Source organism: Oncorhynchus mykiss, chromosome 11 (genome assembly GCF_013265735.2).
Source record: "Oncorhynchus mykiss isolate Arlee chromosome 11, USDA_OmykA_1.1, whole genome shotgun sequence".
Lineage (NCBI taxonomy): Eukaryota > Metazoa > Chordata > Actinopteri > Salmoniformes > Salmonidae > Oncorhynchus > Oncorhynchus mykiss.
The window spans coordinates 42574403-42588843 of NC_048575.1; the positions used below are offsets into that span (position 1 = coordinate 42574403).

At 44.7% G+C, this 14441-nt stretch overlaps 1 protein-coding gene across 2 annotated transcripts in view; it reads right to left on the reverse strand.

Annotated features, from left to right (window-relative positions):
- Positions 1-14441, reverse strand: part of kiaa0825 (KIAA0825 ortholog) — a 166308-nt gene that overhangs the window by 148928 nt on the left and 2939 nt on the right. For both annotated transcript variants that reach the window (XM_021620901.2, XM_036935490.1), the window contains exon 2: positions 8740-8875. In XM_021620901.2, the coding sequence (XP_021476576.2) occupies positions 8740-8870 (131 nt within the window). In that variant the 5' untranslated portion in view covers positions 8871-8875. The remainder of the gene's footprint in view (positions 1-8739; positions 8876-14441) is intronic.

Consider the following 14441-nt stretch of genomic DNA (forward strand, 5'->3'; position numbering starts at 1 on the left):
GTAATGCCGTAAAATAGTTAACAATGTTATAATGTTGTTTGCTTTAAAGTACGAGGCGTATAAACAATGTTTTGTTTTTTTAAAGCTTAGATTAAGGCAAGAGGGCCTGCAGGAGGTTGAGGGTGGAAGGTTATAACGTTGAAACGTGGTGGATGTTTAAGATGTAATGGGAGTGGTGCATTGAGTTGGAGTACGATTGTAATTGAGTGCGGTAAGGAAGATTCATGTTGAAGAATGAATGTTTAAAAGGTTAAGGTTAATAATAAGGATGTTAGCGTGATCTGGAAATGGCCAGGTTAGCACGGTTAGGGGTGAAGTGGATGGACGTCCTGTTTAGGTGAAAAAAAGATTGGGGTTAAGGGGCCGGAAAAGCACCTTTTTGAACGAGGGCCACATTAGGTGTCAACTACTAGATACGCCATTAGGGTAGGTGTTAACTACAATGAGTGAGCAGAAAGGAAAATGGAGGGAATAAAAGAGCTAGGATTTATTGGACGGGGAAAAAATCTCTGAGCTTGCTAGAAGAACCTGTCGACTGCTGGATTTAAATTATATAACCTTTATTTAACTAGGCAAATCAGTTAAGAACATTCTATTTTACAATTACGGCCTACCCCGACCAAACCCTAACCCCAGACGAAGCTGGGCCAATTGTGCGCTGCCCTATGGGACTCCCAATCATGGCCGGTTGTGATACAGCCTGGAACCGAACCAGGGTCTGTAGTGAAGTAGTTGTTCAAGTTTTAGACGCCATCTGAGGGACTTATCATCCTGAGGGGGGAGCCAACAAACTGTTTATAGAGTTGTAGAAGGTTAAAAAATGTATATATTATATTTTATTGGCACACCCCAAAAGAGGTTTAGTAAAGGGCGCTGAAGGTTGTCTATCAATTTCATTTACTGTACATTTTTGCTTATCATTTTCTTGCTTATCATTTGTGATTGGTTGATTGATCTGGGATTTTTTTATGCCTGTTTCTGGAATTTTGAATGAACCTGCTTTATTGTTCTGTAACCCTGTGTCATCAAAGAGTCTCTCTTCTACTGTGGGTTTCTGAAGTAGACTTGATTCGTTGAGGATTTTTTCGCATCTGGTTAATTAGTCTATTGGGGACTCGAGTGACTAGTATAAAATAACCTAATCTGAGACACAGCTATAGGTGCTGAGCGCATTGGTAGACGTCGTAGGAGGAGATGATTCTGGGCTAAGCCAACCCGAGAGAGAGCACCCCATAGTGCTCTAAAGTTGAAGCTGTGGCCTGGACGATCCTGAAGAGGCGCCGGGTTGCAGGGGATAGCCCACTCTTCTATAAGGCCCTCACTGTTGAATTTAAGGGACAGCTGTATACTAGCTCAGTGGTAAGGCAGAGCGGCATCTATCAGATCTGTAGGGATTAGGGCCAAGAAATAACGGAACTGCCATTGGGTAGACAGGGCCTAGTTGAGTCGTTAATCCTGCAGGGTGGGGGGTTATTTTAGCTTTGATAATGTGACAGATTAGATATGACATTCGCAGGCTCAACATGTTTAGTCGTGTCCATGAAAATCAATGCTAGCACTCGTCTGTGCGTGTGTGAGAGAGAGAGTGAGAGAGAGAGAGAGAGTGAGAGAGAGAGAGAGAGAGAGAGAGAGAGAGTGAGAAAGAGAGAGAGAAGGGAGAGACAGAGAAAGAGAGATGGAGAGAGAGAGAGAGAGAGAGAGAGAGAGAGAGAGGGGAGAGAGAGAGAAGAGAGAGAGAGAGAGAGAGAGGGAAAAGGAAACAGTTTCATTTACTAACACCCAGCTCATTCACCACTCTGGGTCTATAAAGCTCCTCCTGCCCCCTGCGAGTCGGCGATACACACATCCAGATGTCTCCCAATGACGACACATTAAATAACCATTCAACGTGACACACTTTCATTTCAGAGGGAAAATGTGGGGCATAAAACGTTATAGACCACCAATCTGTATCCAAATGGCTGCCGATTGAATCCAGCACACGTGGTTTCAGTTGGCTAGACGACGCTGTATGTATAGGCAGTCTACTTATTTCAATTTGATGCTGCATTTGCTGACTGACAGAAAGCCAGAACACGCCAGGGGAGTGGTGTGGTGTGTCTGTGACACCACAGAGGACATCCAAGTGGTGACAGGTGTTGTTGGAGGGAACACACACTCTTCCACAACGATAGTCAAGCGCTAGCTGTAAAACAGCGCTAGCTCCAACTAGCTCCCACCGCTAACGGCTTGTGTGAGAAACGCTGACAATGCTGTCTGTAAAATGAACGCAACAGTCGCAACAGCCCCCCCACCTAAAATCAATGTACAGTGCCTTGCGAAAGTATTCGGCCCCCTTGAACTTTGCGACCTTTTGCCACATTTCAGGCTTCAAACATGAAGATATAAAACTGTATTTTTTTGTGAAGAATCAACAACAAGTGGGACACAATCATGAAGTGGAACGACATTTATTGGATATTTAAAACTTTTTTAACAAATCAAAAACTGAAAAATTGGGCGTGCAAAATTATTCAGCCCCCTTAAGTTAATACTTTTTAGCGCCACCTTTTGCTGCGATTACAGCTGTAAGTCGCTTGGGGTATGTCTCTATCAGTTTTGCACATCGAGAGACTGACATTTTTTCCCATTCCTCCTTGCAAAACAGCTCGAGCTCAGTGAGGTTGGATGGAGAGCATTTGTGAACAGCAGTTTTCAGTTCTTTCCACAGATTCTCGATTGGATTCAGGTCTGGACTTTGACTTGGCCATTCTAACACCTGGATATGTTTATTTTTGAACCATTCCATTGTAGATTTTGCTTTATGTTTTGGATCATTGTCTTGTTGGAAGACAAATCTCCGTCCCAGTCTCAGGTCTTTTGCAGACTCCATCAGGTTTTCTTCCAGAATGGTCCTGTATTTGGCTCCATCCATCTTCCCATCAATTTTAACCATCTTCCCTGTCCCTGCTGAAGAAAAGCAGGCCCAAACCATGATGCTGCCACCACCATGTTTGACAGTGGGGATGGTGTGTTCAGCTGTGTTGCTTTTACGCAAAACATAACATTTTGAATTGTTGCCAAAAAGTTCAATTTTGGTTTCATCTGACCAGAGCACCTTCTTCCACATGTTTGGTGTGTCTCCCAGGTGGCTTGTGGCAAACTTTAAACAACACTTTTTATGGATATCTTTAAGAAGTGGCTTTCTTCTTGCCACTCTTCCATAACGGCCAGATTTGTGCAATATACGACTGATTGTTGTCCTATGGACAGAGTCTCCCACCTCAGCTGTAGATCTCTGCAGTTCATCCAGAGTGATCATGGGCCTCTTGGCTGCATCTCTGATCAGTCTTCTCCTTGTATGAGCTGAAAGTTTAGAGGGACGGCCAGGTCTTGGTAGATTTACAGTGGTCTAATACTCCTTCCATTTCAATATTATCGCTTGCACAGTGCTCCTTGGGATGTTTAAAGCTTGGGAAATCTTTTTGTATCCAAATCCGGCTTTAAACTTCTTCACAACAGAATCTCGGACCTGCCTGGTGTGTTCCTTGTTCTTCATGATGCTCTCTGCGCTTTTAACGGACCTCTGAGACTATCACAGTGCAGGTGCATTTATACGGAGACTTGATTACACACAGGTGGATTGTATTTATCATCATTAGTCATTTAGGTCAACATTGGATCATTCAGAGATCCTCACTGAACTTCTGGAGAGAGTTTGCTGCACTGAAAGTAAAGGGGCTGAATAATTTTGCACGGCACTGTATTTTTTCAATTGCTGTTTGTTTCGAATGAATAACTTCTATGCCCTTACCTTGGATGTCACAGTGTTCAAGAACGGTATCCCATTAATGCAGAGAAAGGTTTTCTTGTGCATCGTTATGTATTGAGTACATATGCATTGTTTGAATTGTGTTCGCGCACACAAATGAATATAGCTCAATGTTTTTCTCCAAATGAACCAATATAGCACAAAACAAGAAATCACTAGCTCCACTCTACCAATCAAATCAAGCCAAGCTGACATTTGTTTTAGCCCACATATCTTCATGTTAAAATGTGTACAGGCGAGGCAGATAGAGGCAGTCTATTTAATGTTAGTCATAAACGTGGATGTGTGATCTGGGCTCCACCCCAGGACTTTACTCAGACAGCAGGTCTTAAATGAGCATCCATCTGGTCCGTCAGCCTGCCTCTCAACACCATCAAAACACACCATTTTACAGCATACACCTCTCATTTTACCTCTTTGTATAGAAAGACACGCGTGCGCGGGTGAACACATACGGCCATACACAGTCACGCGTGCATGCACATACAGTACACACTTTTATATCCCACCTCTACTTCTCTCTCTCATCTCATCTTTTCTGCTCATCTCAGCTTTGAAGGTCCACTGTAGGATTTACAGTTTGATTGAATGTCTGTGTGCCGCCACCCCCCCCCCCCCCCCCCCCCCCCCACAATGCACCTCACAATGTCTCACCTTTAGACCTGAGGTGTGGGAACTAATCTGGAGATTAATCAACTCTACCGGATTAGCCTCAACCACAATGACTTTCACCGCACAGAGCTCAGAAGCTGCAGAGCTAGACAGCTAATGCAGCGAGAGATAGAGAAGGGAGGAGAAAGACAGCAGTTTGACACAAGAAAACACCAGTCAATTCTCCAAGTGAAAGTGAACAATGGACAGACCAGAGGTGAAAAGAACCACATAGTTAAAGCTAAACAAAAGGCTGGGAGATGAGTGGAGGAGAAGTTCCTTTAAAGTCTCTCGACAAACATGTCAATCATATCACTCCCCACCTCCTTACCCCTTCTCACATCCCCCAACGAAACAGAATTGTTTTTCAGATTGGGCTATAGCAATACCCTACAAGACAGCCTGGGCACACCACCACCACCACTCCGTCCCCACCCTCTCACCCGAAAGAAAGGAGCGATTGGAGGGCTTTTGTTAGATGGCACATTTCACAGCTCTGTGACTTACAGAAACCCAATCCTGTGATTAGTCAGCGCATTGACGTTATCTTAAGTTCCTTGTCAGAATTAATTTAGTGTGGGTGGGCTGCGGGGCTGTCTGTCAGACTCCGGGGAGAGGAAAGCAGAGAGGGGGCTGGAAGCGATCCCTTTCAAATAAGCCCTAGCTCCAAACTGGACCGGCCGCCTGGGAACCAAATATCTGCCCCATCAAAAGGCCCCATTCTACACGGAAACAAGAGGGAATGGGGTTCAATGAACAGCCTGAAACGGATCCCCCTTCGCCCTGCCCGTGGCCCTCTTAGTGCCCTCAACCTTGCCAGAGACCGCAGGCACACACACACACACTGCCACACACTCGCATACACACAAACGTACATGTTTGATATACACAAATACATGTTTAAGGTACATGCAAGCACACGCACTCACACACACGGCAGATATAACTATGAGAAATGTTGGCAGGCGTCTAGTGTAAGCCATTTCCCTGCCTTGCAGAAAGGCGACAGCAGTGTCTGCAGTCCCTTGGCCTGCGCTGACACTTCATTAGAGGACTTTTTCTGCTGGCCTCCTGAAGTGTACCATTTGATGAAACCTAATGGATTACAGCATTTCAATTTGGGGAGCCGGGCCCCGTTGTCAGCCTATCTTAATCTCCTTCAATTAGGGAGCAGCTCTTAGGCAAATCTCTGACATCTGAGAGCTGGGAGCAGGCCAGCCAGTCTGACCCACAAATAGGTTGAAGCCTTCCTTTACGGGAGTGGGCAGTGGGAGCTCACTCTTTCTCTTTATCTCTCTTTATCTTTATCTCTCTCCCTCCCTCTCCCTCTCCCTCTCTCTCCTCATCGTCCCGATTCCCTTCACTCTCCTCCTCTTCCATAATTTGTCCCAGACACTGATAAATGGATTAGGCAGCAGGTGTGTGTGTACGTGTGTGTGTACGTGTGCGACTGCCTCTGTGTGTGACAGAGGCTGACCTTGGTTGAAGTACTGTAAGAGAGGAGCCTTGCCAGCATCTGTCTCCTAGTCCCCAAATGGGCTGAGATGAGCCCAAGGCTGACTGACCGGAGGTGCAGACTGAGTGGGGATCGCCAGATTCTTTGCCCAATTCCCCATTATCTGTCCCTTTGTTCTCATAATGGTTATCCCTCTCCCATATCCACAGGAACACAAAATAACCCTTTAATGCTTAGAAGGAAGAAAAATGCCTTGGCCTTCAGTAATAAGCCTTGAATTACCTACCCAAGGGTTTTCGTTTCAAGATGTGGAATCTTCAATTATTTTGTTCCCATTTTCCCCCCAAAAAGAGGGCGAGAAAAGGGGGGGATGAGACGCAAACGCTAATGGTACCAGAGTGAGAGGCTTTGTTCAGCCGCCACATTTAGCCTGTCCCTCATCATCTATCCTCGCCCTCACAGCAGCACAAAGGATAAAAGAGCTGAAATATAGATTTCTCTCTCTCCTCCTCCTCCCCCTCCCTCCCTCCTTCACTATGCCCGGTCTCCTCTGGTTCCTCTCTCCCTCCCTCAATATGTGCCATCAAAATATTGAGAGCCTAGTGTGGTATTTTCAAAGAGAGAGAGAACGAACGAAAGAGAGAGACAGACATAGAATCGGGTGGCCTGTCTAGCCATCTCATGTGGGAGGGGGGGGGGTTAAGAATGTAGTATTGGAGCAGAAGTTCTCATCAAAGTGGCTTTCACACACCTCAAAATGAGTCAGTGGTAACTGGTTGGAAAAGCAGGTGTAATGTTCCCTTTGATGTATAAATCCTAAAACGGGATATGCTTCAACTGTCTATGCAAGATTTACATAAAATTCAGTCTGGGCACATATCTTAAGATTCACTCCTTTACTATAAGTGAATAATGTTATCATGCTCTATCATAACGGAATACAAACGGATGGAGTACGGACAAAAGAGGCAGACAGACAATCAAAGGCTCTTAATCTGCAATGTTGCTGTAAAAGCATGTTCTTTCACATAGGTTGGAGAAGAGCTCTTCATTGTAAATGGTAAATTGAGATTAGTGAATCTTCCAAAGCTTGAGGGCTCTGCTTCCGTGATGCTTTCAAAGATAATTGACTTCTTCAAGCTCACAAAAGATCAAAATGTAAACAACGAGCATCTTAATCAACCATTCACTTCTCAAATGAAGCTTTAATAACTGTAAACCCACACGGATGTTTCCGACAGATACTTGGCAACGGCTAGGAATGCTCATTAGTAACAGAACACACGCACACGTATGCACGCACGCACGCATGCGCACGCACGCACGCACGCACGCACGCACGCACGCACACACACACACACACACACACACACACACACACACACACACACACACACACACACACACACACACAAATGGTTTCAGCAGTTATCTTTAACAACGTGCTAAAATATTAAACTTACAACAGAGGCCAGACCATGTTGTAGAGTCTTCTAAATGTTAAAGGCCCAATGCAGCTGTTTTTATCTCATTATCAAATAATTTCTGGGTAACAATTAAGTACATTACAAAAATTGCTTGTTCGCAAGAGCAATTTCTAAAGCAAGACTTTTGCTAGGACTGTCTGGAAGTGGTCTGAATGCAGGGGAACACTGATAATCCCTGTCAAAATCCAAACTAGCTGTTATGGGCAGAGGTTTGGCCGGTAGGGATATCCTTGTCTCATTGCGCACCAGCGACTCCTGTGGCGGGCCCGGCGCAGTCCACGCTAACCAAGGTTGCCAGGTGCACTGTGTTTCCTCCGACACATCGGTGCGGTTGGCTTCCGGGTTGGATGCGCGCTGTATTAAGAAGCAGTGCGGCTTGGTTGGCTTGTGTTTCGGAGGACGCATGACTTTCGACCTTCGTTTCTCCCGAGCCCGTACTGGAGTTGTAGCGACGAAATTGGTAGGGAGAGTTAGGGAGTTTTTTTATATTGTTTGCAAACTGATTTGTGACTCGTATTAATGCCAAAATAACATGCAAAACAGGCAAGCCCCCCCCCAAATATACACAGTTGAAGTCGGAAGTTTACGTACACTTAGGTAGGAGTCATTAAAACTTATTTTTCAACCACTCCACAAATTTCTTGTTAACAAACTATAGTTTTGGCAAGTCGGTTAGGACATCTACTTTGTGCATGACAGAAGTAATGTTTCCAACAATTGTTTAGACAGATTATATAATTTATAATTCACTGTATCACAATTCCAGATGGTTAGAACTTTACATACACTAAGTTGACTGTGCCTTTAAACAGCTTGGAAAATTCCAGAAAATTATGTCATGGCTTTAGAAGCTTCTGATACGCTAATTTACATAATTTGAGTCAATTGGAGGTGTACCTGCGGATGTATTTCAAGGCCTACGTTCAAACTCAGTGCGTCCTTGTTCATCCTTGGGAGCAATTTCCAAATGCTTGACGTTTTTTTAATTTTACCTTTATTTAACCAGGTAGGCTAGTTGAGAACAAGTTCTCATTTGCAACTGCGACTTGGCCAAGATAAAGCATAGAGCCTTCGCTGACTGTGCTCACATTCCCATAGAATCCCTTGTGCCAGGAGTCGTACCTGGGCACATGACCTGACCAGAGTCCGCATTCAAAAGCATCTCAGAGTCGGAGTGATGCTCTAGTATAAGTTTTATAAGCCTTTTGAATCATAATGAATAAGAAGGGGGGATCTGATCCTAGATCAGCACTCCTACTCTGGAACACTTGGTGTATATACCGGCCGTGGACAAACTCTGGGTCCTAGTTATGGTGGTCCTGAGAGACACTGACCTGCAGGCATTGAGTTTGAGTTTGTCCTCTGTGTCTCGGAGCAGCTGTTGGATATCCAGCTCGCTGGGAAGCCCAGGAAGCAGGAGCTCTACAAAGGCATGATCCTGTGGAAGGTCCCCCTGCCATTCCATCCTGCCTGGGGCACAGCGAGAGAGAAGAAGGAGAGTGAGAACGAACGGAGAATAATGGAAAATGTATTTTCTCACAAAAACAACAAACAAGACGTTGTCAGTATCACAGACTAAAAAGGCTTTGGTTCAATGGATGTTTTTCGTGGAGAAAAAAAATCAATAGGTCTCTTGTTTAGCTCTTATTGAATGCATTATGCATACAGTAAATAATGAATGTAACAAAATGAAGCCATCACATTCAAAGATATTTGATCAAATAGACCATGGATGGACCCCCTCCAAACACACGCGCACACACACACACACACACACACACACACACACACACACACACACACACACACACACACACACACACACACACACACACACACACACACACGGTAATTTGATTTCTCCTCAAACAAGATTGTTATCAGGAGACGTAAATCAACTGCACCTGAAACAAGAGGCAACTTAAATATGTTCCACCTCATCGCTTTCCTCTGTTCCACTTACAGTAGGAGGACCCCTGATCAAAATGCATAGCTTCTAAGTATTATCAGACAGTGACACTACAACCAGTTAACGTTTTTAAAAAACTAGGTAAATAAATAACTAACAAGAAAGGGGATTCTTCACTGCAGGCTTTAAATAAACAATCCATCTCGGTTCACCTCAGTATTGACGCCCCCTTGGTGCTTAACACATCCTCGAACAGCCAATCATGCGCTGGCGGGGCTCGGCCCATATCAACACCGTCATCATGAGTCAAATGGAATGTAATGGAGAGTGTCAGTGTCAATTTGGCTTTCTCACACTCCTCTCCCCTTCATCTGCTGTGATTTTAATAATCCCTGTCAAAGTCCAAACAGCCTGCCGTACGTAGGCCTACCACCCTGACACGCCAGACAGAAAGCTCAACATTCATTTAGCCCGCACAAAGGGAGGCCTGTCCAGCTGGACAAATATTATTTTCTTCACTTGACAGTCTCTGCAGTTAAGCTTGTACTTGATTATTCCCTCCCTCCCTCATCCTCCCCTCACCCCCTCTCCTTCCCCACATCATCATCCGCACACTCTGTCTGGGAGGGAGTATATAGAGAGACTTCTGGAGACGTGTAGGTTTTCAATCGGCGGATTAAGGAACTCGACGGTGTAATTATATGGGAGAGAGCGTGTGTGGCGGAGGCTGGTGATGATAGTGTGTCACACAGGATGTGCATCAACGCCCATGTGTGTGCGCGCGTGTGTGTGGTACACGTGAGAGTTAAGGGAGAGTGTCAGGTTCACATTGTCACCACACAGGGCCTCATTAGCAGCAGAAGCAGTAGATATATTTTGTGTTGTCATTATCTATTTTGAAAGCAGATGTTGAGGAGCCCCAGTGTATTTTTGACTGCTGCCACTGGGTTGACTGGGGCAGACGTATACTCAGAGCACTCAGAGAGAATCTACAGTAGCAGTCTCCTCTCACACAATCCCAGTTAGAGATTGTTCTGAAATATTTAGCAGCTCGTCCCCAGGCTGGCATTTTAAAGCCACTTAAAGCATGTCAAGTTAAAGTCAACACTGTTTAAAAGAGGGCACCTAACATCCTCTTTTAAAGAAACAATAAATTAAACACGTACATATTTTGACATCAAAACATTTCAGAAAATGATCTAATGTGTTCTCAGAAGCAGCTATGAAAACACTGTAACTGTGCTTCACAAGGCCTCAAAATACCGTTTGAAATTGAGTTGATTCATGTTCCCCATTATTTCTCCCTTGCATTCATTCGTTTGTCGACCTACTACTGAATGTATGCTTAAACGTTACCTATATGCTGTGGAAATATCTAAGTAGGCCTATTTGTAGGCTGCTATTACATAGCATCAAAGTAGGCTAAATGGAATTAAAATCAGTCTTTGGAGAAGCAGCTTAAATCACGCTATGGACAGGTTATGGTTAGTGTTGGGGTAGGGGCATCCTGGATTGTTTGCACTAATTTTTTAAATTGTTTTATTATTTAACCTTTATTTAACTAGGCAAGTCAGTTAAGAACAAATTATTATTTACAATGACGGCCTCTCCCGGCCAAACTCTAACCCGTTTAGGGGTTAGGCTGTGATACAGCCTGAAATAGAACAAGAGTCTTTAGTGACACCTCTAGCACTGAGGTGCAGTGCATTAGACCGCTGCGCCACTCGGGTGCCCGAGTGCCTTGAGTCGAGGGGCCAAGTTTGGCACAGGGGTATAGTTCTCCTTGTTTGTTATTTGAGAATATAAATATAAGACTTCTGTATTTTTTTGAGTTGATGGATTTGATGGGTTATTTGGCTCTGTGCTGAAAATTTAGCTTGCGAATGCCATTACACTGATTAAGAGTGTCATACTCTGAAGTATTTTAGAGAGATGTGAGTTGGTATGATCAAAGAAAATGATCACCCAGAAGCGGCGCTCCTAGTGGCCGAGGACTTTAATGCAGGTTAACTTAAATCTGTTTTTCCTCATTTCTACCAGCATGTCACATGTGCAAACAGAGGGGGGGAAAACTCTAGACCATCTTTACTCCACACAGAGATGCATACAAAGCTCTCCCTCACCCTCCATTTGGCAAATCTGACCATAATTATATCCTCCTGATTCCTTCTTACAAGCAAAAACTAAAGCAGGAAGTACCAGTGATTCGCTCAATACGGAAGTGGTCAGATGCGGATGCTACGCTACAGGACTCTTTTGCTAGCACAGACTGGAACATGTTCCAGGATTCATCCAATGGCATTGAGGAATATACCACCTCTGTCACCGGCATCATCAATAAGTGAATCAACAACGTTGTCCCCACAGTGACCATACGTACGTACGTACATACATACCCCAACCAGATTGATTGAATCCTACTACACCGGTTCTGATGCTCATTGGATGTGGCAGGGCTTGAAAACTATTATGGACTACAAAGGGAAACCCAGTCGCCAGCTGCCCAGTGACGCGAACATACCAGACGAGGTAAATGCCTTTTATGTTCGTTTTGAGGCAAGCAACACTGAAGCATGCATGAGAACGTCAGCTGTTCTGGACGACTGTGTGATCATTCTCTCCGTAGCCGATGTGAGCAAGACCTTTAATTAAACAGGACAAAATTCACAAAGCCGTGGGGCCAGACGGATTAGCAGGAAAGGTACTCAAAGCATGCCCGGATCAACTGGAAAGAGTCTTCCCTGTAATGTTCAACCTCTCCCTGACTGATTCTGTAATGCCTGCATGTTTCAAACTGACCACCATAGTCATTGTGCCCAAGAAAGCAAAAGTAACCTGGCCTAAATGATTACCGCCCCATAGCACTCACGTTGGTAGCCATGAAGTGCTTTGAAAGGCTGGTCATGGCTCACATCATGCCAGAAACCCTAGACCAACCCCAATTCGCATACCACCCCAACAGATCAACAGATGACGCAATCTCATTCGCAGTCCACACTGCCCATTTCCACCTGGACAAAAGGAACATCTATGTGAGAATGCTGTTTATTGACTACAGCTCAGCGTTCAACACCATAGTGCCCACAAAGCTCATCACTAAGCTTAGGACCCTGGGACTAAACAGCTCCCTCTGCAACTGGATCCTGGACTTCCTGATGGGTCGTCCCCAGGTGGTAAGGGTAGTCAACAACACATCTGCCATGCTGATCCTCAACACCGGGGCCCTTTCGGGGTGTGTGCGTAGTCCCCTCTTGTACTCCCTGTTCACCCATGACTGCATGGCCAAGCACGACTCCAACACCATCATTAAGTTTGCTGATGACACAATAGTGGTAGGCCAGATCACTGACAATGATGAGGCAGCCTATAGGGAGGAGGTCAGAGACCTGGCAGTGTGGTGCCAGGACAACATCCTCTCCCTCAATATGAGCAAGACAAAGGAGCTGATCATGGACTATAGGAAAAGGAGGGCCCGACCAGGTCTCCATCAACATCAACAGGGCTGAAGTGGAGCGAGTCGAGAGTTTCAAGTTCCGTGGTGTACACATCACCAACGAACTATCATGGTCCAAACACACCAAAACAGTTGTGAAGAAGGCACGACAAAACCTTTTCCCCCCTCAGGAGACAAAAAATTGTTGGCATGGGTCTCCAGATCCTCAAAAATGTATACTGCTGAACAATCAAGAGCATCCTGATTGGTTGCATCACAGCCTGGAATGGCAACTGCTCGGCATCTGACCGTAAGGCGCTACAGAGAGTAGTGCGTACTGCCCAGTACATCACTGGGGCCAAGCTTTCTGACATCCAGGACCTATATACTAGGCGGTGTCAGACGAAGGCCCAAAAAATTGTCAAAGACTCCAGTCACCCAAGTCATAGACTGTTCTCTTTGCTACCGCACGGCAAGTGGTACCTGAGCGCCAAGTCTAGGTCTACTTCCCCAACTGGCCATAATTGTATCTGCGGCTGAAAGGTTCTTGGCTCTCCAGGACTTCACTGCCAACTTCATTGACATTTGAATCTGACTAAAGGATTACATTGATTTTTGTCTTTTGTTAATTATTTGAGAACAATATACTTAAAAATATATATTGTATACTACCCCGCACAGTGGGTGGCAGCATGCACCTCTAATATATGTTTGCGGACCACCATAATAACATAGAAGAAGAACCTCTGGGGTCACTAGAAAAAAGTTTGAAAGATAAGACGATCATGGACAATACATTTCATCAATTAGACAGACATTGGTGCTGTGACCCTTTCAAAATTCATAAGAAAAAAGTATCAACAGGCTTGAGACCAATCTCAGAGACTTTAGTTTCCAAGTTCCCTTCTGCTCCATTGGCACCAACGTGCATTTCTGCACATTGTTGTAAAAATCTTCCTGAAACAGAATACGATGTGTCACCCAGGCCAGTCATATAAAAGTTCTCAAATAATTCACATGCTAGCACACAATGCAGTGTACTGGGTCTCTTTCCACCGTTCATTGTTCTTCACAGGTGAAGCACAAGCTAGATATTCACCATGCCATGAAGAACAAAATGAACACTCAGTATTAGGAAGGTGTTCTGAACTGCCTACCGCTATCACCTTGCTGTAAATCAAACACCTGGCTTCACCTGAAACACTGTTGTGAAGTGCCTTCCCGCCCTGCCTCTTGGTTGTGAGACATGTTACTTTATCCCAGAGAGTCATTATTTGAAAAATATACAGTACCAGTCCAAATTAGACACACCTACTCATTCAATGTTTTTTCTTTGTAGAATAATAGTGAAGACATTAAAACTATGAAATAACACATATGGAATCATTCAAAGTAGCCACCCTTTATTTGCCCTGATGACAGCTTTGCACACTCTTGGCATTCTCTCAACCAGCATCATGAGGAATGCTTTTCCAACAGTCTTGAAGGAGTTCACACATATGTTGAGCACTTGTTGGCTGCTTTTCTTTCACTCCGCGGTCCAACTCATCACAAACCATATCAATTGGGTTGAGATCGGGTGATTGTGGAAGCCAGGTCATCTGATGCAGAACTTCATCACTCTCCTTGATCAAATAGCCCTTACACAGCCTGGAGGTGTGTTTTGGGTCATTGTCCTGTTGAAAAACAAATGA